We start from the raw sequence: 26755 nt of genomic DNA on the forward strand, positions 1-26755 counted from the left end.
GTTTTGTGAGATTGGGTGACTGTTTCTAAGTTACGGTCCCTACATTGCAATATTTTGATGGTGTCTTTTATGGGTTTCTGTTCCAAAATGTTGCAAAACCCTTGGGCGTTTTAGTGCAATTGAGCATGTAAATACGCGAATGAAGAGTTGTGCAGATCAATGAGTTCTAATCAGTTCTGTGCAGATCAGTGCACAGAACTGATCAGAACTGACCAGTTCTGTGCACTGATCTGCACAGCTCAGATCAGAACTGTGCAGATGGAGGCTTTGAAGCTACCTATAGAGGAGAGTGACACAAATTGGAGGCTTTGAAGCTGCCTACATCCCCTTCCCTCTCCCTCTTGCCTTGTCTATCCTTAGTGAAGTCCTTATGAGTGGCAATGATGATGACTGCGTATGATGTACACTATTGGCTTGTTTATAATGTATGTGATAATGTGATCAGGAACTTTCAAAAGCTGACACCGATTCCTCCTTGATATTTGCATCAAAAGGGTTCCTAATTTTTCTCTTATACAAAACATATTCAGATATGCATTTCTATATGTAGGCAATGTTGACAAAAAACTCTTATACAAAACATATTCAGCTCAGATCAGAACTGTGCAGATCAGTGCATAGAACTGATCAGTTCTAACCAGTTCTGTGCACTGATCTGCACAGTTTCTGATCAGAACTGTGCAGATCAGTGCATAGAACTGATCAGTTCTAACCAGTTCTGTGCACTGATCTGCACAGTTTCTGATCAGAACTATGCAGATCAGTGCACAGAACTGATCAGTTCTGACCAGTTCTGTGCACTGATCTGCACAGTTCTGATCTGAGCTGTGCAGATCAGTGCACAAAACTGGTCAGTTCTGATCAGTTCTGTGCACTGATCTGCACAGTTCTGATCTGAGCTGTGCAAATCAGTGCACAAAACTGGTCAGAACTGATCAGTTTTGTGCACTGATCTGCACAGTTCTGATCTGAGCTGTGCAGATCAGTGCACAGAACTGGTCAGTTCTGATCAGTTCTGTGCACTCATCTACACAGCTCAGATCAGAACTGTGCAGATCAGTGCACAGAACTGATCAGTTCTTTATTTTTCTTTTAAAATCCTGCTTTTGAAGGTATGTAATTTTGATGATTTTCCAATGCAGTAGCGTCAGGCATGGATGAAGATCAACACGCAAATTCAGGTCCATCTAACAAATCACCAAATCAAGTGCCCCAAAAGCAAAAAAAGAAGCCAAGAGGCCCTACAAAAGGAATAAAATCCATGCCCGGGGTTCCAAGAATAATTGAATGGGATCACTTGGACCGACCCACAGGGAAATGGGCAACGGATTACAAGAATCACATTGGCGAGATAAGTCGCGCAAAGGTTTCAATATTGATCAGAACCTGGGAAGATGTTTCACAAGGAATAAAAGATACTTTGTGGGAAGATGTCAAGGTAACCGGTTTTATTTTGGAAATTCAGTTGTACATATCTACGTGTCTTTTTCATGTGCTAAAAGACTTTCTTGTTCCTTTTCTTTTTCTTTCATTTAGAGAGAATTTCATATCACAGATGAAACTAAGAAAGAAGTTGTCTTAAAGAGTTGTGATAAGCGTTGGAGGGAATTCAAATCAAGATTGACGACTGGTTGGATCCGGGGTACAAGAAAAAGGCCAAAAGATGAAAAGATGCCATATGATTTGTATAGTTATATAACTAAGGATATATGGAAGGAATTTGTGAAGATACGTACCTCCGAAGAAGCTGAGGTATAAAAATTATTCTTATTTAAAGTCTTGGTATAATCTAAGTTTTATTTTGTTGTAATAATTTCTTTTACCCCCCTAAAATTAGGAAATAAGTGAGAAAGCAAGACAGAGTCAATCTTTCAACATATATCCTCATCATATGGGACAGAAATTATATGCTGAAATGACAAGTGAATGGCAGAGAAAAGGGTACATTCCCTCAGTTTCTTCGTCATCTGAAGGTTCCTCTGCGTCTACAATTTCTTCAAGTTTGCCGAGTAGGACATGTTTATGGCTTCTTGCAAGATCGGTACCAGATGAGAAAGGAAATCCTTACTTGCCGGATGAGGGCACACAAAAGGTCAAAGAAAATATTGTAAGTTCATTTAACAATTTTGCGTAATGTTGTGATTCCTCTAATTTCATATATGTTCTTAAATATGAAACCAAGTGTTGAACTTTTCTCAAAACCATTTGATTTCATGTAGGATGAATGGAAAAGGAAACAAGATGAAGGGGAATTTGTACCCAAAAGTGCACGAGATGATCTCGTGCACTTGGTAAGACTAAAGAAGGGAGACCACTAACATTTGGTGGTGGAGTAGGCATCAAAGCTGTGTGGGGGACCGGAGAGCGGCGTAGCTTTCGACGGTTTGGAGATGCGGAGATGGAGGAAATGGAAGCAAGAGTGACCAAAAGGGTCAAAGATGAGACAATACAAGAGATGAACTCCAAGATGGATGCCATGGTTATGGAGAAATTTATCACATTTGCTAAAGAACTTGGTGTCCAAATACCAAGCCAGATGAGGATAGACGCAAATGTTCATAGTAGTTGTCGTTCCGGGGGTTTAGATCCATTTGCCGACATTACGGTATGATAATTTGTGTTTTTCAAGTAATTTATTTCTAGTTAATTCTATTGAACTTTTCTAACATGTTACATTGTATTTGCGTTATTGTTCAAAATAAATAATAAGGAACCTGTCTCGTGCCATCTATACCTGAACATAGGCTCCGAGAAAGTCTTTGTTGCCTATGGTACCATATGTCCAGAGTTGCTCCTTGATCACCACAACGACGTCACGTCCGATAACGTGAAAGTGAGCATTGATGATTTTGAGCCCGCGTACAAAGAAGCTCCTGTCCCCGTGCCTTCTCAATATATTAAGAAACTTGCTCAAGCTCATGGTACCTTCACTCAGTGGCCAAAGCATTTGGTGTCGCTTACGAATGAGGAGGTAACTAACATATGCATGATAATTTGAAGTAGAACTATTATACCATGTATGCTCACTAATATGTATATCGTTATTTGAAAATCATACCTCATGTAAACAAGCCTACAAGTAAAGAGCCTAAAGGGAAAGGGAACAAAGGGAAAGAGAACAAAGGGAAAGAGATAGTGCTTGGGGGAAGTGGAACAAAAGCGTCCAACACTAAATCAAAAACCTATTTCCTTGAAAATTATAAAGTGCAAAATTTGAGTGGTAAGTGCAATGTTATGAAAACTATGATGTTGGGATTAAAAGAAGGGGAGCACGTTAAGGTACATTGCACTAAAAGGACATTCAATATGGAAAAGGACTTTGAAATTAGTGTCACCGTTGAAGACACCGATCAACTTCTCTCGGGAGCATGGCTCAATATATCAATAATACAAGTTTTTGTTACGTGGGTTACCTAAATTCATATTTTGCCCCTAAATTTGATTTTTATGATTGTCTTAACGTTCTTACACTATATATTATAGGGCTTTGAGTGAGTTGTGTTTTCACGATGATTGTCACCCCAATAGTATTGGATTCATGTGCCCGGAGATGATCTCGGCCACCATGTTAAAGTCCGATGCAGATCGAATTCGATTGTACATGACGAGGTCCATGAGTGCAATTAGTTTGAAGACATTCATCTTATGTCCATACTACGAAAAGTATGAAAATTACTTTGAACTTCGTTTTTAATTGATTGTTATAAATTTAACTTTTTTTTTCTAACTACATACGTTTATTGTTTGTATGTAGGAGTCACTGGATACTTTTAGTTCTTTGTTTGTCTAAACGTGAGGTCTACATATTTGATTCTCAACAGAAGAAGAGAAATTTGATGATTAAGGAGCCACTAAACAAGTAAGTAAAGTATGCATATGAAAAAGCAATTTTTGCCTAAATTTTTGCCTAAAAATGACCTAGAACGACCCAATTAGCCTTAAATGTGAAATAATAGATTGTAAAGAGCCTTAGAAAGTTGTAAATATGCATATTAAACGTGTAATAAGTTTGAAAACATTCCTTAGGTTCTTTAGTTCAAAGTTGGGTTCGAAAACTTCATTTTTGCCTAAAAATGACCTAGAACGACCCAATTAGCCTTAAATGTGAAATAATAGATTGTAAAGAGCCTTAGAAAGTTATAACTATGCATATGAGACGTGTAATAAGTTTGAAAACATTCCTTAGGTTCTTTAGTTCAAAGTTGGGTTCGAAAACATCCTTTTTGCCTAAAAATGACCTAGAACGACTCAATTAGCCTTAAATGTGAAATAATAGATTGTAAAGAGCTTTAGAAAGTTATAACTATGCATATGAGACGTGTAATAAGTTTGAAAACATTCCTTAGGTTCTTTAGTTCAAAGTTGGGTTCGAAAACATCATTTTTGCCTAAAAATGACCTAGAACGACCCAATTAGCCTTAAATGTGAAATAATAGATTGTAAAGAGCCTTAGAAAGTTGTAAATAAGCATATTAAACGTAGAATAAGTTTGAAAACATTCCTTAGGTTCTTTGATTCAAAGTTGGGTTCGAAAACATCATTTTTGCCTAAAAATGACCTAGAACGACCCAATTAGCCTTAAATGTGAAATACTAGATGGTAAAGAGCCTTAGAAAGTTATAACTATGCATATGAGACGTGTAATAAGTTTGAAAACATTCCTTAGGTTCTTTAGTTCAAAGTTGGGTTCGAAAACATCATTTTTGCCTAAAAATGACCTAGAACGACTCAATTAGCCTTAAATGTGAAATAATAGATTGTAAAGGGCCTTAGAAAGTTGTAAATAAGCATATTAAACGTAGAATAAGTTTGAAAACATTCCTTAGGTTCTTTGGTTCAAAGTTGGGTTCGAAAACATCATTTTTGCCTAAAAATGACCTAGAACGACCCAATTAGCCTTAAATGTGAAATAATAGATTGTAAAGAGCCTTAGAAAGTTATAACTATGCATATGAGACGTGTAATAAGTTTGAAAACATTCCTTAGGTTCTTTAGTTCAAAGTTGGGTTCGAAAACATCATTTTTGCCTAAAAATGACCTAGAACGACCCAATTAGCCTTAAATGTGAAATAATAGATTGTAAAGAGCCTTAGAAAGTTGTAAATAAGCATATTAAACGTAGAATAAGTTTGAAAACATTCCTTAGGTTCTTTGGTTCAAAGTTGGGTTCGAAAACATCATTTTTGCCTAAAAATGACCTAGAACGACCCAATTAGCCTTAAATGTGAAATAATAGATTGTAAAGAGCCTTAGAAAGTTATAACTATGCATATGAGACGTGTAATAAGTTTGAAAACATTCCTTAGGTTATTTGGTTCAAAGTTGGGTTCGAAAACATCATTTTTGCCTAAAATGACTCTTATTTGCGTCGCACATTTAGCTAATGTGCGTGGCAAATGACTTTTCAACATGGTGCCTGAAAAGTTATTTGCCACGCACATTTGCTAATTGTGCGACGCAAATAAGGGTCATTTGCGTCGCACAAATGTGCGACGCAAATGACTTTTAGTCATTTGCGTCGAGAGCTTTTGCCACGCACGATGTGCGACGCAAATATGCTTAAAAGTGCGATGCAAATGACCCTTTTTCCACTAGTGATATCATCACTCATTCAAATTATTTGGTTTATAATCTTAGTATAAATAAATTTATAAAACCGTGCTATTGCACGGGTTCTATACTAGTCTATTACTCCCTCAATTCTTAAATGATCTTCCTATTTGGAGTTTGGGGTGGAAAATAAGAAAATGGAATCTTGTAATGATTGGGTGTAAGAATAATGATTAGGTGTAAGACAAAATAATAAATAAATGAAGGAAATTAACAAAGAAATGAAAGAGAGATAATATATTTTGTTTAAAGTAATAAAAAATCATAAAAGTGGGGTTGGGTGGGTGAATGGGGAAATGTGAATATATTAAATAAGGAATGATGGGGAAATTTATGGTAAAAAGTCATGTCCAAAAATAGAAACAGGAAGATCATTTAGGAACGACATTTATAGAAACAGGAAGATCAAAAAGGAATAGAGGGAGTACTATATACCAAAAGAGACACCAGGAATGACACGTGTCATTTCCTGGTGTGATTTTTTCCCGCAAAATGTTTATTTTTTATTTTTTTACTTTAAAATAAATAAATTACATTACGTTTTTTTTTAGGAAACTAAGATAAAAATATATTTTAATTACCATAGATGTGTATTGCATAATATATTATTGGAGGAAAGCTAAATCAATATTATTTTTTCCTTTATGATATAATTTTTTTTATGTATTATTATAACTTTTTAATCTGATAAGAATTATAAAAATATTGATAAATGAACTTCTGATGTTAGTCTACTATTAATAATATAATACATGGTAACTGGTAATTAAGAATGTTAATTAAAATAATAATATATGGTAAGTAGACTAACATATAAGTTTATTTATCAAGATTTTACTCAATTCAAAATATGTTGTATTTGGCTAACTCGGTTATGCTCGGGTCTTTTCTAAAATTAGTCTTTAGTCATTCGGGTTTGGTTAACGTTGATAAATCATTCTACATACAAGTAAACGACTATAATTTTTAACTTTGTATAGTAATATGCAAATTTAGTTCATTTGAATTTTTTTTTACACAACTTTGAATTTATACTTTTTCATATATCCTTTTCACTTTCACGTTTTCCTAATATCACAAGTCTTTTAGTTACTATTTAAATAATAAATTATTTTAGTAGTAGCCGTGCATTACACAGGCCCTAAACTAGTTTATACCTAAACGGACAACTTTTGTACGAAGTAACTACTTTTATGTATTCATTTTAAATACTTTTATTTTAATTTTTAAAGTTTTGTAAGATTGAGGTTTCAAGCTAAGTATACACTTGGAAGTAAAAGCATTATAATGATTCTATTTTATATTATAGTTAACAGTACTTTTGTTTTGTTGCGTTTTACACTAATGAAATTTATGTGGTCTCCGATTCTCCATTATACATTTTTACATTATAATAAAGTATTATATTATAAATTAGTAAAAATAATAAAAATTTGAAATTATAAAAATACATATTAAAATAATTCTAACAAGATGTGCAATGACAGTTTTTTTTTTTGTATAACTCACAAAGTGAGGAAGTACAAGCGTATATCAGATATGTATGGGCAAATACATATCAGAATAAAAGACAAAATAGGAAAAAGGATAAAAAAAAATTAAATGATATTTTTTTAAAATAAAATTGTACTTTTTTTTACAGAATGGTACTTCTTTTACATTAATGGTACTTCCTTTTTTGTCTTTTAGCTATTTGTCTTTTAGTTGATATGTGTGTTTCTACACATATCTACTCACAAAGTACGGTCAAACATTTTCACCCACATGAATAGTAAGCGAGTCGGACAAAAAAGAAACTGGGGTAATATTAATTTGCATCGGCTTTTCTGTTTAAATTAATTTACATCAGTACAAAATAAAAGTTCGTCTCGAGTCGGCCTCTAAAAAATGTGATCAAGATCCGCCACTGGGTGGAGGCAGTTGTTGAGATGCCTGGCCATTCATATGTGAGGTTGAACAGGGAGGTGGTGTAGGTTGATACATTGGTGGATACAATGAAGGCGGTGAAGGTAGAGGTGGTGGAAAGGGAAAGACACTGCCGTGTCTCGGTGGTGATGGAGGAAGTTTATACCAATGTCTTGCTCGATTGCGAATAGGGGGGAAAGGATTCGGATAATTTGGCGGCTGTCGTCTTCTTCCTATACGCGATCCACGCCTCATTAGTTCTTCCACGAGTCGATCAAACTTTTGTAGTGGACTCTCTTGTGATTCTTCTGCTATAGCAAAATGAAACACAACACAGTGTACTAACAAAACTAACATTATTATGTGTGTTTTTGGAGGTAACATCATTCTTGCCGCAAGAATTCAAGGTGAATGTTAGACGAATGACGAATCTAGCTAGTAGTATAAATGTATTCCTATATTTATGGGGAGTAGCAAACAACTGTTTTGTGCTTTTATGGTGCATTGAGAAGAGCAAATATGTGACTAGGGCACAATAGATTTCTTATGTGAGAAATTTTTTAAATTAGATTAAGTGTTATGTACGTATGGATATTTTCTATTTATTACTCCTTCCGTGTTTATTTAAGAGATACACTAGGCCGGACACGGCTATTAAAAACAATAGATGAATGAAATAAAATAATAAAGCAAGTAGGTTTGGGTAGATATTTTAATAAGTAAACAAGTGGGGACCATGTCATTTTGGGTGGAAAGTGGGGTGGATTTATGAAATTATTTGTTTAATAGGATGGTGGTTCATAGGATACATTAGATGTATTATTTAATTAGATGGTGGGGTAGATAAGTTACTAAAAATGGCAAGTGTATCTCTTAAATAAATACGGTCGGAAAGACAAGTGTATCCCTTAAATAAATACGGAGGGAGTATTTAATTTTTTTAACATAACCTCTAAAGGAGGATGCATGATTACTAAGTGTGGAACGTACTCATTTAATCATCTAATTTCTTTTTTAAAAAATAAATTAACATCTAATATACAATTTCCGTCATACAAATTAGCATTACATATTTTATATTCTTAATATGCTAATTTGACCAAACTATTGAGTAAATATATTTTCAATTGTTTGATATATTGCATACATATATGGCTAAAATATTACCAAAATTATTTTAGCAAATTATTATTACGTGGTATTTGTAGGGGCTTTAGTTTCGTTTTTGTATATTTGTATTTTTGAATGCAAGTTTAGAGGCTTGACAAAATCCGATTGAATTTTGCCAAACATACTTTGACCGATTTATCGAGAAACATGACTATGAGAGTTGACTTGATTTTTGGCAATCCAACCCACAAGGGGAGCAATTTAATTTAAAGAGTCATGCTAATGACGTTAACCGGTTTTAGAACATTGAAAAATCGAAATTCAAGATAAAGTAACGATCCCTATGCCTTTAAACATTGAATTTCGACGGAGTAGCCACCAAACTTTTTAAGGGTCGGTTTGGAAAGACCATGACCCGTATACGACATTGGAATCGAAAACCGAATAGAGATCCGGATTCGGGAACGAGCACTTATTTAGAAAGATTGCAAACTTTGGTGAATTCAAGACAAGGATCATTTTGTAAGGTTATGATACATATAAATCATATATATTTCATGCGGAAAAACCATTAAGCCAGGAATCGAAACTAATTTCCACATAACAATTAGCATAATTTAGGATGCATACTCTTTATAGCGTGCCCTCCCTAGCTTCTCCCGAACCGAACAAGAACAAGTTTAGGACTCCAAGTTTCGTCCCTCCGTAGATAGTCCGCAGCACGTTCGGATCCGCCTTAGATTTAATTAACTAGAATTCAACCTAAGGTTTTAAGTTATTCGAATAATTGTGGCAAATTATTATCTTAGCTTTAACCTTAAAACTATATGAATACTTGAATTGGGTTATTATAAATTGTGAATGCCAACACCTATTTATAGGGTTGGAATAATGGAATTAGAACTCTACTAGGTTTCCATTAATCTAATCCTATTAGAATTAGACATTAATTAAAACTAATAAGTTAATGCTTAAGGATTCGACGTATGCACGAACTCAACCCACACACGCACGCACAGCCCACGAGGGGAGCTGGACGCTCGCGCGCACAGAGCAGGCTCGGCCCACAGCGCTGCGGCCCATGGCTTGGGCGCGCCAGCCTTGCCTTGCTCGTTGGGCCTGGCCTTGTGTGCTGCGTGTCTTGGCAGGCTGTTGTGCTGCCTTGCGCACATGGGCTTGCTAGGCGCAGGCCTGGCTTCGTGCTGGGCCTTGCGTCTAGCAAGCTCGTCCAATGTTTATTTCGCACGACACGCTTCCGATTAATTTTCCGATTCGAAAAATATTTAATATTTCCGAATCTGGAATTAATTTCCGTTTCGAACAAATATTTAAAATTTCCGATTCCGGAAATATTTTCCGATTCCGATAATATTTCCGATTCCGAGAATATTTCCGTTTCCGGCAATTATTTCCGATTCCAGCAATATTTCCATTTCCAATAATATTTTCGGATACGTACCATGTTTCCGTTTCCGGCAACGTCTACGACTTGGATAATATTTATATTTCCGATACGATCCATATTTCCGTTTCCGGCAATATCATCGTTTCCGGAGTATTCATAATTTGCCTTTTGACGATTTCAGCTCCCACTGGAACCGAGATCCGTCGATTCCGAATATCCATAAATGGAGTATTTAATACTTGATCCGTTCACGTGCTATTTGTGTGACCCTACGGGTTCAGTCAAGAGTAAGCTGTGGATTAATATTATTAATTCCACTTGAACTGAAGCGGCCTCTAGCTAGGCATTCAGTTCACTTGATCTCACTGAATTATAATTAATTAATACTGAACCGCATTTATTAGACTTATCATTGAATTCATACTTGGATCAAGGGCATTATTTCCTTCAGTCTCCCACTTATCCTTAGGGACAAGTGTGTATTTCCTAATTCCTTTGTCGCTTGATGCTTGCTCATGAACATAAGGTAAGAGTTGTCATCCTTATTATGTCCAGAGGTATTTCTCGGTTTCAGAGTTCAACTGATCAAATAAACAGATAATCATAGCCTATTATTCATCTGAGCACGGCCATGCATTTTACAGTTTCTAGCTCTCCGAGTGACCTTGTACAACTTTCAGCATCTCATCCCGATTCATGGGAGGACAATCCCAATCTTGCCATCTTGAGATTATACTTCATTTGATAGGTGATAACCCGAGTGTTGCCTTTATAGCCTCCTTTTACGGTGCCACGGTTGACAACGTCAAAGTAAGCAGTTCTCAAACAAGTAATCTCAAATCACTCAGGTATTGACGATTATTGTCTAATAATTTTAATGAAATTTACTTATGACAGATTTTCATCTCTTACAGTAAAGTTTCATAGGTCTGTCCGACACTAGTCTTCCCAAAGTAAGTATCTATGCAAATGATTGCGACATTACCATGTCCACGTAGTTCAAGAAACAGAACTACTAGTCATCTTGCATTCTAGTCGTCTAGCGTTTTCTATGCGTCCATCTTTATAGAAAACTCCGACAAGGGACCATTTTCAACTTTTGACATTCAAATTCACTTGATAGACATTTCTTAGTCACAGGACTGGTCTTGACAGTCTATCTTGAATATATAGTCAAATTGAAGGGACTCATCATTTAATAAACCACAAATTAAATGGAAAAATGAATTCTATTCATTTATATGAATGGTTAACCAATAACGTTTTACAAAGTATTAAACTCTAAAACTTTAAAACATTAAATAAGGACATCAAAGCCATTCTCCAACATGCTTGATTCCCATAGCTGCAGTGTGCGAGTTGTGCTTCGCCTGCGGCAGAGGTTTAGTTAATGGATCTGAGATGTTGTCGCCAGTTCCAATCTTTCTTAACTCGAATTCTTTTCTTTCAACGAACTCTCGTAGAAGGTGGAATCTACGAAGTACATGCTTGACTCTCTGGTGGTATCTAGGCTCCTTTGCCTGTGCAATATCTCCGTTATTATCACAATATTGAGCTATTGGTCCTTTAATGGAGGGGACTACACCAAGTTCACCTATGAACTTCCTTAGCCAAATAGCTTCTTTTGCTGCTTCATGTGCAGCAATGTACTCCGCTTCATTTGTAGAATCCGCAATGGTGCTTTGCTTAGCACTTTTCCAGCTTACTGCACCTCTGTTGAGGCAGAAGACAAACCCAGACTGTGATCTGAAATCATCTTTGTCAGTTTGGAAACTTGCATCCGTATAGCCTTTACCAATTAATTCATCATCTCCACCATAGACCAGGAAATCATCCTTGTGCCTTTTTAGGTACTTCAGAATATTCTTGGCAGCAGTCCAATGTGCCTCTCCTGGGTCTGACTGGTATCTGCTCGTAGCACTGAGTGCGTACGCAACATCCGGGTGTGTACATATAATAGCATACATTATTGAACCAATCAATGATGCATATGGAATCCCACTCATTCGTCTACGCTCATCTAGTGTTTTTGGGCACTGAGTTTTGCTTAGAGTCATTCCATGAGACATGGGTAGGTAGCCTCGCTTGGAGTCTGCCATATTGAACCTTTCAAGCACCTTATTGATATAAGTGCTTTGACTGAGTCCAATCATCTTTTTAGATCTATCTCTGTAAATCTTGATGCCCAGTATGTACTGTGCTTCTCCTAGATCCTTCATCGAAAAACATTTCCCAAGCCAAATCTTGACAGAGTTCAACATAGGAATGTCATTTCCGATAAGTAATATATCGTCGACATATAATACCAGAAAAGCAATTTTGCTCCCACTGACCTTCTTGTATACACAAGATTCGTCTGCGTTCTTGATGAAACCAAAGTCACTTACTGCTTCATGAAAACGTATATTCTAGCTCATTGATGCTTGCTTCAATCCTTAGATTGATTTCTTAAGCTTGCATTCCTTTTTAGCATTATTTGGATCCTCAAAACCCTCAGGTTGTGTCATAAACAAAGTTTCTGTTAAAACGCCGTTTAAGAAAGCGGTTTTGACATCCATCTGCCATATTTCGTAATCGTAATATGCAGCGATTGCTAACATTATCCAAATAGACTTTAGCATTGCAACTGGTGAAAAGGTTTCATCGTAATCCACCTCGTGGACTTGCCTGTAACCTTTTGCAACCAATCTAGCTTTGAAAACTTCCAGTTTTCCATCCTTGTCCTTTTTCAGTTTGAAAACCCATTTGCTTCCTATGGCTTGGTAGCCATCTGGCAAATCGACCAGATCCCAAACTTGGTTTTCATACATGGAGTCTAATTCAGATTACATGGCTTCTTGCCATTGCTTGGAGCTAGGGCTCGTCATAGCTTGTTTGTAAATCGCAGGTTCATCACTTTCAAGTAATAGAACTTCATAGCTCTCGTTCGTCAAAATACCTAAGTACCTTTCCGGTTGAGATCTATATCTCTGTGATCTACGCGGGGTTACATTTCTAGATGGTCCTTGATTCTCACCAGATACTTCTAAAGATCTCTGAGTTTCAACCTGAATGTCATCTTGAGCATTCTCTAGAGTTTGTTGTTCGACTCGAATTTCTTCGAGGTCTACTTTTCTCCCACTTGTCATTTTGGAAATGTGATCTCTTTCCAAAAAGATACCATCTCGAGTAACAAACACCTTGTTCTCAGATGTATTGTAGAAGTAATATCCCTTTGTTTTCTTATGATAACCCACAAGGATACATTTGTCAGATTTTGGTTGAAGTTTGTCTGAAATTAATCGTTTGACGTATACTTCACAACCCCAAATCTTAAGAAAAGACACATTTGGAGGCTTTCCAAACCATAACTCATATGGAGTCTTTTCGACAGCTTTAGACGGAGCTCTATTTATAGTGAGTGCAGCTGTATTTAGTGCATGTCCCCAAAATTCTATTGGAAGTTCGGCCTGACCAATCATTGATCTAACCATGTCTAACAAGGTTCTATTCCTCCATTCAGACACACCGTTCCATTGAGGTGTTCCAAGAGGAGTCAATTCTGATAGAATTCCACATTCTTTCAGATGGTCATCAAATTCATAGCTCAGATATTCACCGCCTCTATCAGACCGCAGTGCCTTAATCTTCTTGCCTAATTGATTCTCTACTTCACTCTGAAATTCCTTGAATTTTTCAAAGGATTCAGACTTATGATTCATTAGATAGACATAACCATATCTACTGAAGTCATCAGTGAAAGTGATAAAGTAGCTGAAACCACCTCCAGCATTTGTACTCATTGGTCCACATACATCTGTATGGATTAAACCCAATAGTTCAGTTTCTCTTTCTCCAACTTTAGAGAAAGGTTGCTTTGTCATTTTTCCAAGTAAACATGATTCGCACTTACCGACCATAATCCTCTAAGTCAAATGGTTCTAGAATTCCTTCCTTTTGAAGTCTTTCTATGCGTTTTATGTTTATATGGCCTAATCGACAATGCCACAGATAGGTGAGATCTGAATCATTCTTTTTGGCCTTTTTGGTATTTATGTTATAAACTTGTTTGTCGTGATCTAATAAATAAAGTCCATTGACTAATCTAGCAAATTCATAAAACATCTCTTTAAAATAAAACGAGCAACTATTGTCTTTTATTATAAAGGAAAATCCCTTAGCATCTAAGCAAGAAACAGAAATGATGTTTTTAGTAAGACTTGGAACATGGAAACATTCTTCCAGTTCCAAAATAAGCCCAGAGGGCAACGACAAATAATATGTTCCTACAGCTAATGCAGCAATCCGTTCTCCATTTCCCACTCGTAGGTCGACTTCACCCTTGCTTAACCTTCTACTTCTTCTTAGTCCCTGCGAATTGGAACATAAGTGTGAGCCACAACCTGTATCTAATACCCAAGAAGTTGAATTAGCAAGTATACAGTCTATAACGAAAATACCTGAAGATGGAACGATTGTTCCATTCTTCTGATCTTCCTTAAGCTTCAAGCAATCTCTCTTCTGATGCCCCTTCTTTTTGCAATAGAAGCATTCAGATTCAGAAGTGGGTTGGCTCACCTTCTTCTTTTCAGACTTAGTGCCGCCAGATTAAATTTAATTTTAATTAAGTTGGTCCGTTTTACGAACCAAAAACACGAACATGGGCATGATGGAAATATGGCTCGTCGAGCCATACGAGGCCATTGTGCTCGCCGCGCCATGCAACACGGGCAGCAGCACCAGGCTGCGTGCCTCGTGCGCGCTAGGCGAGGAGAGGGCAGGCATGTTGCTTGCGGGGCTGCGACGAAGCAAGCACAAGGCTTGCAACGTCCAGCACACTCGACGCACAACACACACGCAGCGCAGGGGCAGCTAGGTTGCGGGTACGCGATGCGTGCGCGCGAGCGATGGCGCGCGAGCGATGGGGCGCGAGCGATGGGGCGGGGTGCGCGAGCAGTGCTCGTGTGCTCCTGGGCCTCTCGCACGATGGGCTGGGGCGCGCTGGCAGTGCTCGTGTGCTCTTGGGCCTCTCGCACGACGGGCTGGGCGCAAGCCTAGGCCGTTTAATTGAACTTTTTTTTTTGAATCGTTTAATTAGTTGGGCTTCGTATATTTGCATTAATTTGGGCTAACGGGATATTTAATTTAATATTTTATTTGCTTGGGCCGGGCCGCGAGTTTTAGTTTAATATTTCATAATTAATTATCCAGAATAATTATTGGTTTGAGTGGGAGCCACTAAATGAAATTAAAATGAAATAATTATTTTAATTATTTCGTAGGTCGCATTATTTTAATTAAATTCAATTTTAATTAGAATAAAGTCTAAGGATTAATAATTTGGAAATTGATTAATCTTTTAGGACGTGTTTATGTGAACGTGAATTTTAATTAATTCACGTAAATACTTGCATATTTACATGGGCCATTCGTTTTAGCATACGAATGGGTGAATGCATAGAATATATATTTTATGTAATGAAGATACTCTAAGTGACTAGTATGGCCAATTTAGGATAGTTAAATACGGTCTGCGCACCGTTCTATCTTTGAATGTAAAGTTTTAAATATGGTCTACGTACCATGGAAATTTTGATGTAATTTATTATTTTCAAGTATTTCTAAGTTTAGAACTTTAAGTTAGCATTTGAACGAAGATTCAAGACGATGTCAAGCTAACAAGGAGGTGATGAAGATTGGATGCTTCAAGACAAAATGTTTTGGGCCATACTAGATCACCATTTATTTATGCACTTCTATATATATATTATGCGTGAATGTATGAATGTATGTATGCTTTGCATGAACAGCTTGTTTCTTATGACTCAATTAGATTGAGTTCACTAAATAATCGAACCAACATAGAAACAACTAGGTCCAAAGTAATATTGAGTTTAAAAATTGCCTTCCAAATCAAGCACTTACAAAAATCTAGGGATCTAAGATAGTAGGTTTACGCTAAAGCGAGGTGCTATTTTAGTTGACTTAGGTGGTAAGGCGTCCTAAAGGAGCACGTTGATTGTGGTTACAACTCAAACAACAATGGCATTATGTTGTGGCAATGGGATAAATTATGGCATTAATTTATTAACCAACACTAGTGGAAAAACAATCATTTGCATCACCACATTTGCCTCGCACATTTAAACATGTGACGCAATTGACAGTTCTAAGCTTTAAAATTAGTCATTTGCGTCGCAGAATTATTAATCTGCGACGCAAATGACTCTAAAATGTTCTCAGAGTCATTTGCGTCGCAGATTAGTAATAATGCGACGCAAAATATTACCTCCTTTGCGTCGCAGAATTACTAATCTGCGACGCAAATGACTCTTTAAGTCACCTGCGTCGCAGATTAGTAATTCTGCGACGCAGAGGAGGTAAAAAAAATTCGGAAGGAGATGTCAATACCCTCTTTTTCTCTCTTTTTCTTCTTTCCAGAACTCCATTCAGGAGATGTCAATACCCTCTTTTTCTCTCTCTTCTTCTTTCCAGAACTCCATTCATGAGATGTCAATACCTCTCAATCTTTCATTCATTTGAAATCTCCTCTAACCACTATACGTATTTTGCCTTTAATTTACCCGGAAAAATCAAGATTTGCGAAAACACGGCTCGAAGAGAAAAATCCTAGATTCCTCCGCGAAGAAGGAGACATTTCAAAGCAGTGCAGCTCGATTGCTAGCGAGTCTCCGATCCAATTCTGCGAATTAGTTTGTCGGCGATTTAGGTACAGTGCAATTTATGTTAATTAGGGTTCTTGTTTATCAGCCTACGGTGTATAGAAGATTTCAAGGGTTCTTGTTTATCAGCCTATTTCTAGGGTTTTTAAGGTTGGGTGAAACGCCAAACCGTTGGAGCTGGATCTTCGGTTAACGTCGCCGCCGTCATTGATTACCTTATTTCTTAGGTATTTCCCCCCTCTTTACCATGAATCCAACTTCAATTAATTTTTACTTTTTATATTGTTTTGATGAATTGTGTTAGTTAGTTTGTAAATTCGAACATTTTTAGCAATTGTTTGAACTTTTGATTGAGGATTTTGATTTCAGATGGTGCCTGATATTGTAGAGGGTGATGGGTTTGTTGGGAGGCAGCCTCATATCAAGTATGAGCTCAGAGATAGTCCTGGTCTTGGTGAGTATTCAATTTTTAAAATCAATAGTTCTTTGGAAGTTAAACTATTTTCTTTCATATTTTTAGTTGTTTTGATATTTTTGTTGCTTACATTGTGCTCACACAAATTTAAACATCAGTTTGATGCTTGTTGTGTTGTTCTAATATGATTTAGTGAATGTAGGAGGATACAACCAATGTGTATTCTTCAACTGCAGTTATAGTAGTTCGGATACTCCACTGAGTGAGGGTCAGTGCCATTGGTTTTCTCCCAAGGTGAGGCCTCTATTCAATTAGTAAAATAAGGAAATGTTTTTTCTATTCAACGCATTACTATCGGTCTGTCGAATGACAGTTTCAGCTTAGCCAATTACTGTAACCGGTTTCTCACAGCAGGATTGAAGTTGTTTTATTATAAATATAGGGTTTGATCGTGTTGGTTAGTTTGTCAATTCGAGTATTTTGAACTTTTTAATTGAGGATTTTGATTTTTTTTTTAAGTTGTTAGTTTTTTGTTGATCTGGGTAGGTTTGGAATTCCTTATCGTGTATTTAATTGGTTTTCCTTTATGCAGGGTTCTACTTTGCTTAAAGCGGGCTCTAAAAATCGCAAATGCCGCTCAACAGATGGCTAATGCTACTCGGGGTAGTGGTGGTTTAGTTATGCTGTTCATTGAAATCATCAATAAGTAAGCTCTCTACTTGCTAGAAAAGTTTGTTTTCTGACTGTGTTGGATGTTTGAATTTCCATGATAATTCACAGCATATTTAAGTTTGGAGTTTGCCATCATATTTAGGTATCTCTATTTTTTTGAGAAGGGAAACAACCAAATCACCGTCAATACAATCCAGGATCTAATGGAATTAATTACTACAGAGATGCAAAGTGATAATGCGGCAACAGATTCTGCTGCTGAAGCTTTCTTTGCAAGCACATTGCGGTACATCCAATTCCAGAAACAAAAAGGTGGCGCAGTTAGTGAGAAATATGAACCTAATGTTAGTTTTTTTGTTGATCTGGGTAGGTTTGAATCATTTCTTGAGACTGAAAACAAGCTGTTCAGATAATTAATGAATTTCTAAATTTTTATTGTAGGAGAACTGAAAAGTTAAAACTTGAGAAAGGGAAACAAACTCGGTAACAATTGCTCTTCAATCCGCTAAACTTGTGAGAATTGTCGCCTTTGATCTTGCTCTTGGGACTCTTGAATGGTTCCCTCATTTGTCTTTGAATACGCTGACGCTGACGCTGCGTGCTACGTGTGTCATGGGAAGTTGCTTATCCAAGCATGATCTCAACTCTCAAATTGATTTGGTAATTGAAATTTTGAAGCGTCCAGGAGAAGTCCTCCCTGTTTGTCTTAGTGTCGCACGAACGCTGTAAATTCATAATTTAGTGTGCTTCAATTTTAATTTCTCGGCTTTTTTTTTCTCGGTTCAAATTTTTATTTTTATTTCATATTGTAATTTGTTTGATTTTGGTCTGACAATGGAGTTTTTTTCATCTGCTTGAATGATATCTTGGGCCTCATTCGTTTATGGTTCACTTAAACTTTTATGTTAAAAGTGTAGTTAGGTTATCAACATGTTGGGTGATCTATGGTGAATTTGCCTTTTATTGGGTTGTAACTAAAATATTAAAAAACGAATTTTTTTTTAAAAAAAAAAGTCATTTGCAACGCACATTTAGCTAATGTGCGTGGCAAATGACTTTTTTTTTTCGCCTAAAAGTCATTTGCGTCGCACATTTAGCTAATGTGCGTTGCAAATGACTTTTTAGGCATGGTGCTGAAAAGTCATTTGCGTCGCACATTTAGCTAATGTGCGTTGCAAATGACTTTTCAGGCATGGTGCTGAAAAGTCATTTGCAACGCACATTTGCAATGTGCGACGCAAATAAGGTTCATTTGCGTCGCACAAATGTGCGACGCAAATGACTTTTAGTCATTTGCGTCGAGAGCTTTTGCCACGCACTATGTGCGACGCAAATGTGCTTAAAAGTGCGATGCAAATGACCCTTTTTCCACTAGTGCAAGAGTAATTTGGAGATTAATAGCAATAGTTTTTGCTTACCTAAAATCTTAAACTACTTAAGACATGCTAAAGCTGCTTAAGGATTTAGGACTTTTGGGGTCTTGGAATCGTTTCATTCATTTTGGACCATGTTTTATTTTTGCAAGAATGAAATGTTTAATAGCTTTGATGATTGCGTGAATGCTTTTATTTCAAGTTATTAAAGTATGATAAATGTTTTCTTTTCTAGTTCATTTTGTAGAATAGTCAATCTTCAACCTTATTGCGTTCGGACAATAGAACTGCGATATTTCCTCGATCGATTGGTAACTATTTTTGAGAGCAATTCTCAAACAAAAGGAGAGTGAGAGCGTATCTTGAATGCTATTTTCTTATAGTGATCTTCATGGTTGTTTTCAAACTAAAATTTGAATGATAGACCAATTGGACCTCATATATTCGGAATACTGGGTACTTTTGAAATAATGAAGTATTGAGTTAAAGACTCATGTATAACCAATGGTTAACAACCAATTTTCTTCTGATTCGATAATGAATTAGACTCATTGGATGTTGTCATTCAAAGTGAACAAAAGAAAGGGACTTTGTAAGCATAACAAAGTAAGAAGATCAAGCAAAGAGTAAAATCTTTAGGACTATAAGAAAACATGCTAGAAAGGATAGGAAAGGGGAACAAAAGAAATGAATTCAAGATTCAATTTCTACCTTGAAGTTTATGTTAAAGAGAAACGACTTAGCAAATAGACTCCTATGGTATTAGATTACCGCTTGAGATTCTAACTCTTGTTAAGAACTCAAATTCCGGGAGCTAAGTCTGGTTATTGACCTACAAGTGGGAAATAAAGCAAAGTTGTGCTATATTAACCGTACGGTCATCATGTTTGTTTTAAAGTCCTTCTAAAGGCTGAAACTTAATGGTATTATGTTCCATTAATCATCATAATCAATTTTTGTTTGGACAACGGAAAGACTCACATTCAAAGTAAACAAAAACATTCATTGAGTGTTTATTTGAATGAAATGGTCATTTAAGGGTTGAGTCATATGATTGATTAATAAACAAACGAATCTCTACACACTCAAACTTCAGAAGGTTCAAATCAAACATTTTGATTTGTGTTCCACATATCTTTGGCAATTTAATACGACCATATCAACAAGTCAACATTCTAACATTCCATGGCATGGATTTCTGAAAGTTGGACATGTAGGTCTTGCTTGTTGAGCATGACATAGAAATGGACTATTGTTAGAGGTTTCTAGACAATGAAGTTCATGGGCCAAAGATGGATTTTATTACTTACCTATTTCACAAGAATTAGAGAAAAATATGGCTATATTTACTCAAGGTGAAATGTGTGAAATGCTTCAATGCAATTCACAAAAGGGTATAAAATCAACTTGGCAAGAATTTTGGAAACATCTAGGCTGGGTCAAGGTGATGTTTGCATGAGCCAAGAAAGATTATCTAGATTGTTTATATGGCATTATAACAATCGAAGCTCCATAAGAATATGGTATGTCCAAATGGAGAAATCGAAATCTATTTCGATTAACGATAATCACGAATATTTTCCTATATAGTTTCTAAATGATACTCTCAAGTGACTTTCACACTAAAAAAGGTTGTCAAAGCTAAGATAAGATGTCCTAAGGATTGAACTTCGGTTCAGTACATCTTTTCAGCATATATATCTAGGGTTGTCAAATCCAGTGGGAGTTAGTGTTTACATCAAACAAACTCAAGGATAGATATATGTTTCTTTATGAGCGACTCATAGAAACAAAAGGTATTGATTCTACCACAAATCTGAGAACATATGGTTTTTGCTTAAGATAATGTCTTTTAGGAAACCATCATATTTCCAAAAACGCAAGTGGGAGAAAAATGACCTCGAATGGACTTCGAGTCAAGCAACAAACAAATGTAGGATACTTAGGAGTCTTTGGAAAAGCTCCATACTTGGAAGCCTTTGGAAGAGCTTCATGAAGCCTTTAGAAGTGCTTCAAGAGAATCCTAATACTCAAAGGACTTGAGTAATGTCTTTATAGACACTAACGTTTGATGTTCAATACCTAGGTAAATCGTATAAGGAATAGAATTCAACCAAGAAAGATACATAGATATCTTGAGGAATGAAAACTATGAAGACTTTGGAAAGTGCTTCAAAAACATACGACTTACAGGTTAGCTACGACGAATTAAAAATTCCCAAGTATGGTTTGAGTCCATCAGAAACATAAAGTATGGTTCGAGGCCATACAAAATGGTTTGAGGCCATTTCATCCAAAGTACCTTCATCTTGAAGAATCAAATCTATGATTTGGTTGATTTGCATAAAGGGTTCACTCCCATTAGTTGCAGACATGTTTTCTAAACATAGAACGTTAATTTGCATAACGGGTTCACTCCCATTGGTTGCAAACATGTTTTCTAAACATACAACGTTGATTTGCATAAAGGGTTTACTCCCATTGGTTGCAAACGTGTTTTCAAAACATACAGAGATGATATTGTATACTCATACAAAAGAGAAGCTAGATTGGTGGTTAAAGATTGTAAACAACTTCACGGCGTTGATAATGTTGAAATCTTTTTCACCAAGTCGGAATGCTTGAACTATTTTGGATAAATCTAGCAATCATTGTATATGGCAATATGGCAATTGGAAAACGAAACACCTTACTCAATTGGACTTGTAGAAAGGAATTGTGTATATCACACAATGTAAAAGTTTTGGATGCTAGATAAAAGAGCAAGCTTAAGAAATCTATTCGTAGAATAAAGCATGCAAGTGGGAATTGGACCATATTTGTCTAAAAGGCTATTGAGAAATCATAGCTTTATGAAAATATGGATCATCTTATAGATGAGGAGTTTAGTGGGAGCTAAGTCATGTTTATTGGTTCTATATATGAGATACATATCTCTCTATTGAAAATGACATTCAAATGGTTAGATTTGAAAGTATTTGTCAATATTAGAACCATGGCGAAACTTAGAACATACTGGGTTAAAGATCTATTGGATAGGATCTAAAGCGTTGTTTGGATTCTGTAAAAGTAATTACTAAATCAAACACAATGGAGAGACTCAAAAGAGACTCTCAACCCATATGAGTAAGTCTAAGTTATGAATGCTTTAACTAAGTATAAAGCTAGGCTGTTATCACTAGAGTTAAGCATGAAGGACCTTGAAGAGGTGCCTTCACCTTATGTCACATGGCGGTGCCAAGATTTTAGCAAGATTCAGTGTCTATTGAAACAGAATGAAGCTAAAAGTTACATGGATGGATTTTAAAATGCGAATGGTTTTTGCATTACAATCAATCATGTATAATGTGATATATAGATCGCCAAGATAACTCGTGAACATTGGATCGTGACGAGTTTATACTGATCTCTATTGATCTGGATCATAGATCATTGGAACAGTATCAAGAACATCCAATACATTTGGAGATGTAGGATGAGCACTTGATAAGAGGAAGGAAAAATAACTAAAGTTTTGATGCTACATGCATTTGCCTAAGCAAAAGTTGAATCTTGTTGTTAGGCAAACCACAAACATACACGGGCAATCAGGCGTCGTGATTAAAAGGTGGTAACATAGGTTCTAAACCATATGTGATGCATGGGAAACTGAATCAATGATTAGTTTCCAAGTTCTCAGTTGAAAGATGTATCTCCCACATCTATGTGAACTGGTTGGAGCATTCCAAAAGGAAGCATCATTTGAAATTCTACATAATTGAAATAAATTCATTGTTGCCTAAGAAGCAATGAAAGGGAATTGTTTTTAGTGGGAGTTCTTCAATGAACTTAGGTTGATCACAAGTCTGCTACCTGGATGATTTTCTATTTTAGCTATGATTATCATTCTAAACAGCAACGAAAGACTAGATCATTCTAGAAACATATTCAAAGATCTTTTCATCTTACATCGAAAGGCTTTCGATAGAAAAGATGCTAAGGATAGCAAAGTACGATGATAAACTAAACCTCTACATTGAATGATACACAACATTCATATGCAGATATGGAATTAAGTTTGAGTTCCATTAATGTTTTAAGTATTGGGTGAAAGGCCTATATCTGTAAAACATTAAATGCTTGATTTTGGGTTAGAGGCCCACAAATTGGTAAGCATTTGGTTTAAACATTTATCATTTATGAAATTATATTTCATAGTTCATTTAATCTTGGTTTAGTATTAAATGATAAGTCCATGTGATTCAAATCATTCAAATGGGATGTCAAGATGGATTCTTCGACAAAGAAACACCCATAAGTGAACTTGAATATTGAAGTCACAAAGGATCCCTAATCCAGGTCATTGAAAGGTGGACGACAAATGACTAATGAAGATTAGATTGCAAGTAGATTACTTAGTTCTGTTTCTTGAACTAGAGTGACTGGATGTCAGAATCTTTTGCATAGATACTTATTGGATCTTGTATCGGATTGACCATGAGAACGCTTTAAGAGATTAAAGTCATGTCACAGGTAGTTCTCATTAATGGAGATTAGAAACCGTTCCTCGGAACATGAGCGATTATGTCTGCTCGTTTGAGAATTAGTTCGCTTTGATACTAGCTAAACGTCGCACCGTAAAAGGAGGCTATAAAAGCAGTTATTGGGCGTACTATGAATCAAAGTGAGTGTTCATAGATTGCAAGAATGGATTGTCCTCCTATCTTTGATAGGATATGGTGTTGTTGTGTAACAAGGCCTCTCGGAGAGTTAGATACTGTAAAATGCATGGCCGTGCTCAGAATGGTTACGCTTAACCTTCTGCAAAAGTTTGACAGTTGAACTCTGTAATCCGAGAAACACTTCTGGACCTAATAAGGATGGCTTGGATCTTACCTTATGTTCAGTAAGTAACACTAAGTGACAAAGGAATGTGAATGCACACTTGTCTGAATGGCAAGTGGGAGATTGAAGGAAATATGTCCTTCACCCAAGGTGTATTAAGTCTAATACCAAGGTTCAGATTAATTGCGAACAAATAATTCAGTGAGATCAAGTGATCGGAACAGCTAGCTGGAGCAATGCTTCCGATCAGTGAGTTCTAATGCGTATTTGAACTCACAACTTACTCTTGACTGAACCTACAAGGTCACACCAATGACACGTAACAGATCACCGGATTAAATGAATCGGAAATTCATTTAATATCTTTTCGGGAATTAGTTGGAAAACGTATTATACGATACGACCTTGCATCGGAATCGTATATCGTATCGCGAATATTCGTAAGCTAGGTGAAACGAATAAATCGTATCGTACGACGGTGATTCGTCGTATACGAAACGATAAATAATATATCGGAAATATATTAATCGCGGATACGGAAAGGGGCAACGCTGCCAGCCCAACGAGCCAAGGCGCGCAAGCGTGCAAGGCCCACTGGGCGTAGCAGCGAGCCAGCGCGCAAGGCCCAAGCCTTGGTTGGGCGCGCGCGCGCATGCGAGGAACAGCAGCAGCAGCGCACACAGCGCGGCCCAAGGCCCAGCGCCTGTGTGGCTGTGCGCGTGTGGGCTTGCACGGACGGGGCTGGCTGGCGCATGGCCTATGTGCCTTGGCCGGTTGATATTACAACCTAAGGGTTATAATATTAATCCCTCTCACGTTTTCCAATAACCTAATGCAAAAATCAGATTACACATCAAACCCTAAGGAGGAGAGAGAAACCCTAATTCTCTCTAGCCTCCATGGATGTGTTCTTCCCAAAAGCACAAACTCTTGAATGATTGTCTAAGCTACGATTATCAAGACGGATCTAATCGTGTCGGTGAACCAAGTAGAGGAACGACAAGTGGAGTTCTTTGTTCGTGTTCGTTGACAGATTATTGTGGAAAACACGCTTCGAATGTAAGTTTTCTTAATCTGTGCTTTATACATGATTCCTGGCTTTGGGGATTGTTCCGCACATGTTATTATGTTTAACTGTATTCCCCTACATTGGAGAGATTGTGTGATGCCTAATTGGTATCTATAAACTATAAAGTTCACTCCAACAGTGGTTATGCCTTCACCCTAGGGGGTGGAGCTGTATCTTGGAAAACTTGCAAGCAATCTTGTACTAACTGATGATTAATATAGAATATGAATTTATTGCTATTGAATTGGCAGGTTATGAGGCAAAATGGTTGAGGAATGTGCCTGTAGATATTCCACTATGGGGGAAGCCAACTCCTTCAATTGTAATTGTTGTTGCAAACAACCATGCCTATAATGGAAGAAAGACGCATTCGTTTGAGGCATAAGGCCGTCAAAGATATGTTTTCTATTGCGTAAACCTTTAGACTGTGTAAAGTATGAAATGAATAAAGCGGATCCGTAAATGAAAGACCTATAATAAAAAAACTAGTTTTGGAAACATTGGAAGGGATGGGCTTGAGGCCCATTGGATGAATTGTAAAGTAATGAACTCCTACTCTTAGAGTTCAAAGGAAGACATTATTATACAATTCGGAAGCACAAAATTTTATTTTGTCCATCCCCTAGATGTTATTTTGTGCTTGCTACAATAGGAAAGAGGTTGAGCATACGACTTTTAATGAACCCATATCCATATTTTTGGTGGTGCGAAGGTAGCTCACACTTGATGGAATTCACCTACGTAGGTGTGGAAGTGTGGCCGCTTACTATGAGAATTGTGATATGTGTTATTCTCTAGAGCACCTATGAGCATATCCAGGTCGGACATATGGCCAGTATAAGACGTCACTTTATTCGTGGAGTCAGAATATCATACATATTCAGTTGCGTGCTTTGAGTGACGGGTTTCTAACCCCCTATCAAGTTCAAAGTCACTTGGTAGGAAAGAGATCATAGCTCAAATGTCACTAAGTGTTAATTCAAGTCGAAAGACATTGACACCTTTTCAATTGGTATGTTTTGTCCAAAACCAATTCCTTCTTTTCTTTCTTTTTCTCATCTTCGAACATGTGGGGGATTGTTGGAAGTTCTTGTTAGGAAATACAAAATAAAAGAATGTAAAAATGTAAATGGTAAACATTGAAAGAATTACTCATTTCCTCTTTGTTTATATATTGGGTTGAATGTGTAACTCTTGTTTGAGAAAGTGTGAGAGTGGTATGGGTGGACACATAACACACACACGTGTGCGCGTGCCGGCTGGTCGGGTTGGGTCGACCATGGGCCTTGGGCTCTTGGGAATGTGATGCGCGGGCGTGGGGTGTGTTTTGTGGGCCTTACCTATTCTTTTTAGTACCAGAATATTTCGGTTAAAACATTGTTACGAGAATCCGTATTGATTACGTAACCGTTGGTTTAATTAGCCTTAATGGCAGCCGCTACAATCTTTATTATTCTGGCCGTTTTTGGTCTCTTGATTTTCCTAAAGTTTGATTATTTAATCACACTTTGTACCTTCCCAAAATATATACACAATACATAGTTCCAGAAAAATCAAACATATGCTTTCTCTCTCAAATTGCTCTCGGTTTTGGGCATATATTCTAACTCCATTCGGGTTTGTACGTGCACACAAATTCGGAGCTGTGTTAATCCTGGAGGGCGACCGCTTTTGTTCTACTGCACCAAGAGGTAGTGCGTAATCGTCTTT

General features: G+C 36.8%; 1 protein-coding gene across 6 annotated transcripts; it reads left to right on the plus strand.

The window, feature by feature from the left end:
- Positions 1-16743: 16743 nt before the first annotated feature.
- On the plus strand, positions 16744-18643 carry LOC130459257 (vacuolar protein sorting-associated protein 35B-like). 6 transcript variants are annotated; one of them, XR_008918528.1, is made up of 6 exons: positions 16744-16919; positions 17062-17146; positions 17310-17401; positions 17700-17813; positions 18002-18123; positions 18221-18643. XR_008918528.1 is itself a non-coding variant. In XM_056826510.1 (5 exons), exons 3-5 carry the CDS (start codon positions 17752-17754, stop codon positions 18235-18237), a joined length of 303 nt encoding a protein of 100 aa, XP_056682488.1. In that variant the 5' UTR covers positions 16949-17146; positions 17301-17401; positions 17700-17751; the 3' UTR covers positions 18238-18643. The 6 variants fall into 6 exon arrangements, 2 of the variants coding, with proteins under 2 accessions (XP_056682488.1, XP_056682487.1); XR_008918527.1 differs by having other exon boundaries at positions 16751-16919; positions 17301-17401; positions 17922-18123; XR_008918526.1 differs by having other exon boundaries at positions 16753-16919; positions 17081-17146; positions 17922-18123.
- The last annotated feature ends 8112 nt before the right edge of the window (positions 18644-26755 follow it).

The sequence above is a fragment of the Spinacia oleracea genome, chromosome 4, assembly GCF_020520425.1.
Source record: "Spinacia oleracea cultivar Varoflay chromosome 4, BTI_SOV_V1, whole genome shotgun sequence".
NCBI lineage: Eukaryota > Viridiplantae > Streptophyta > Magnoliopsida > Caryophyllales > Amaranthaceae > Spinacia > Spinacia oleracea.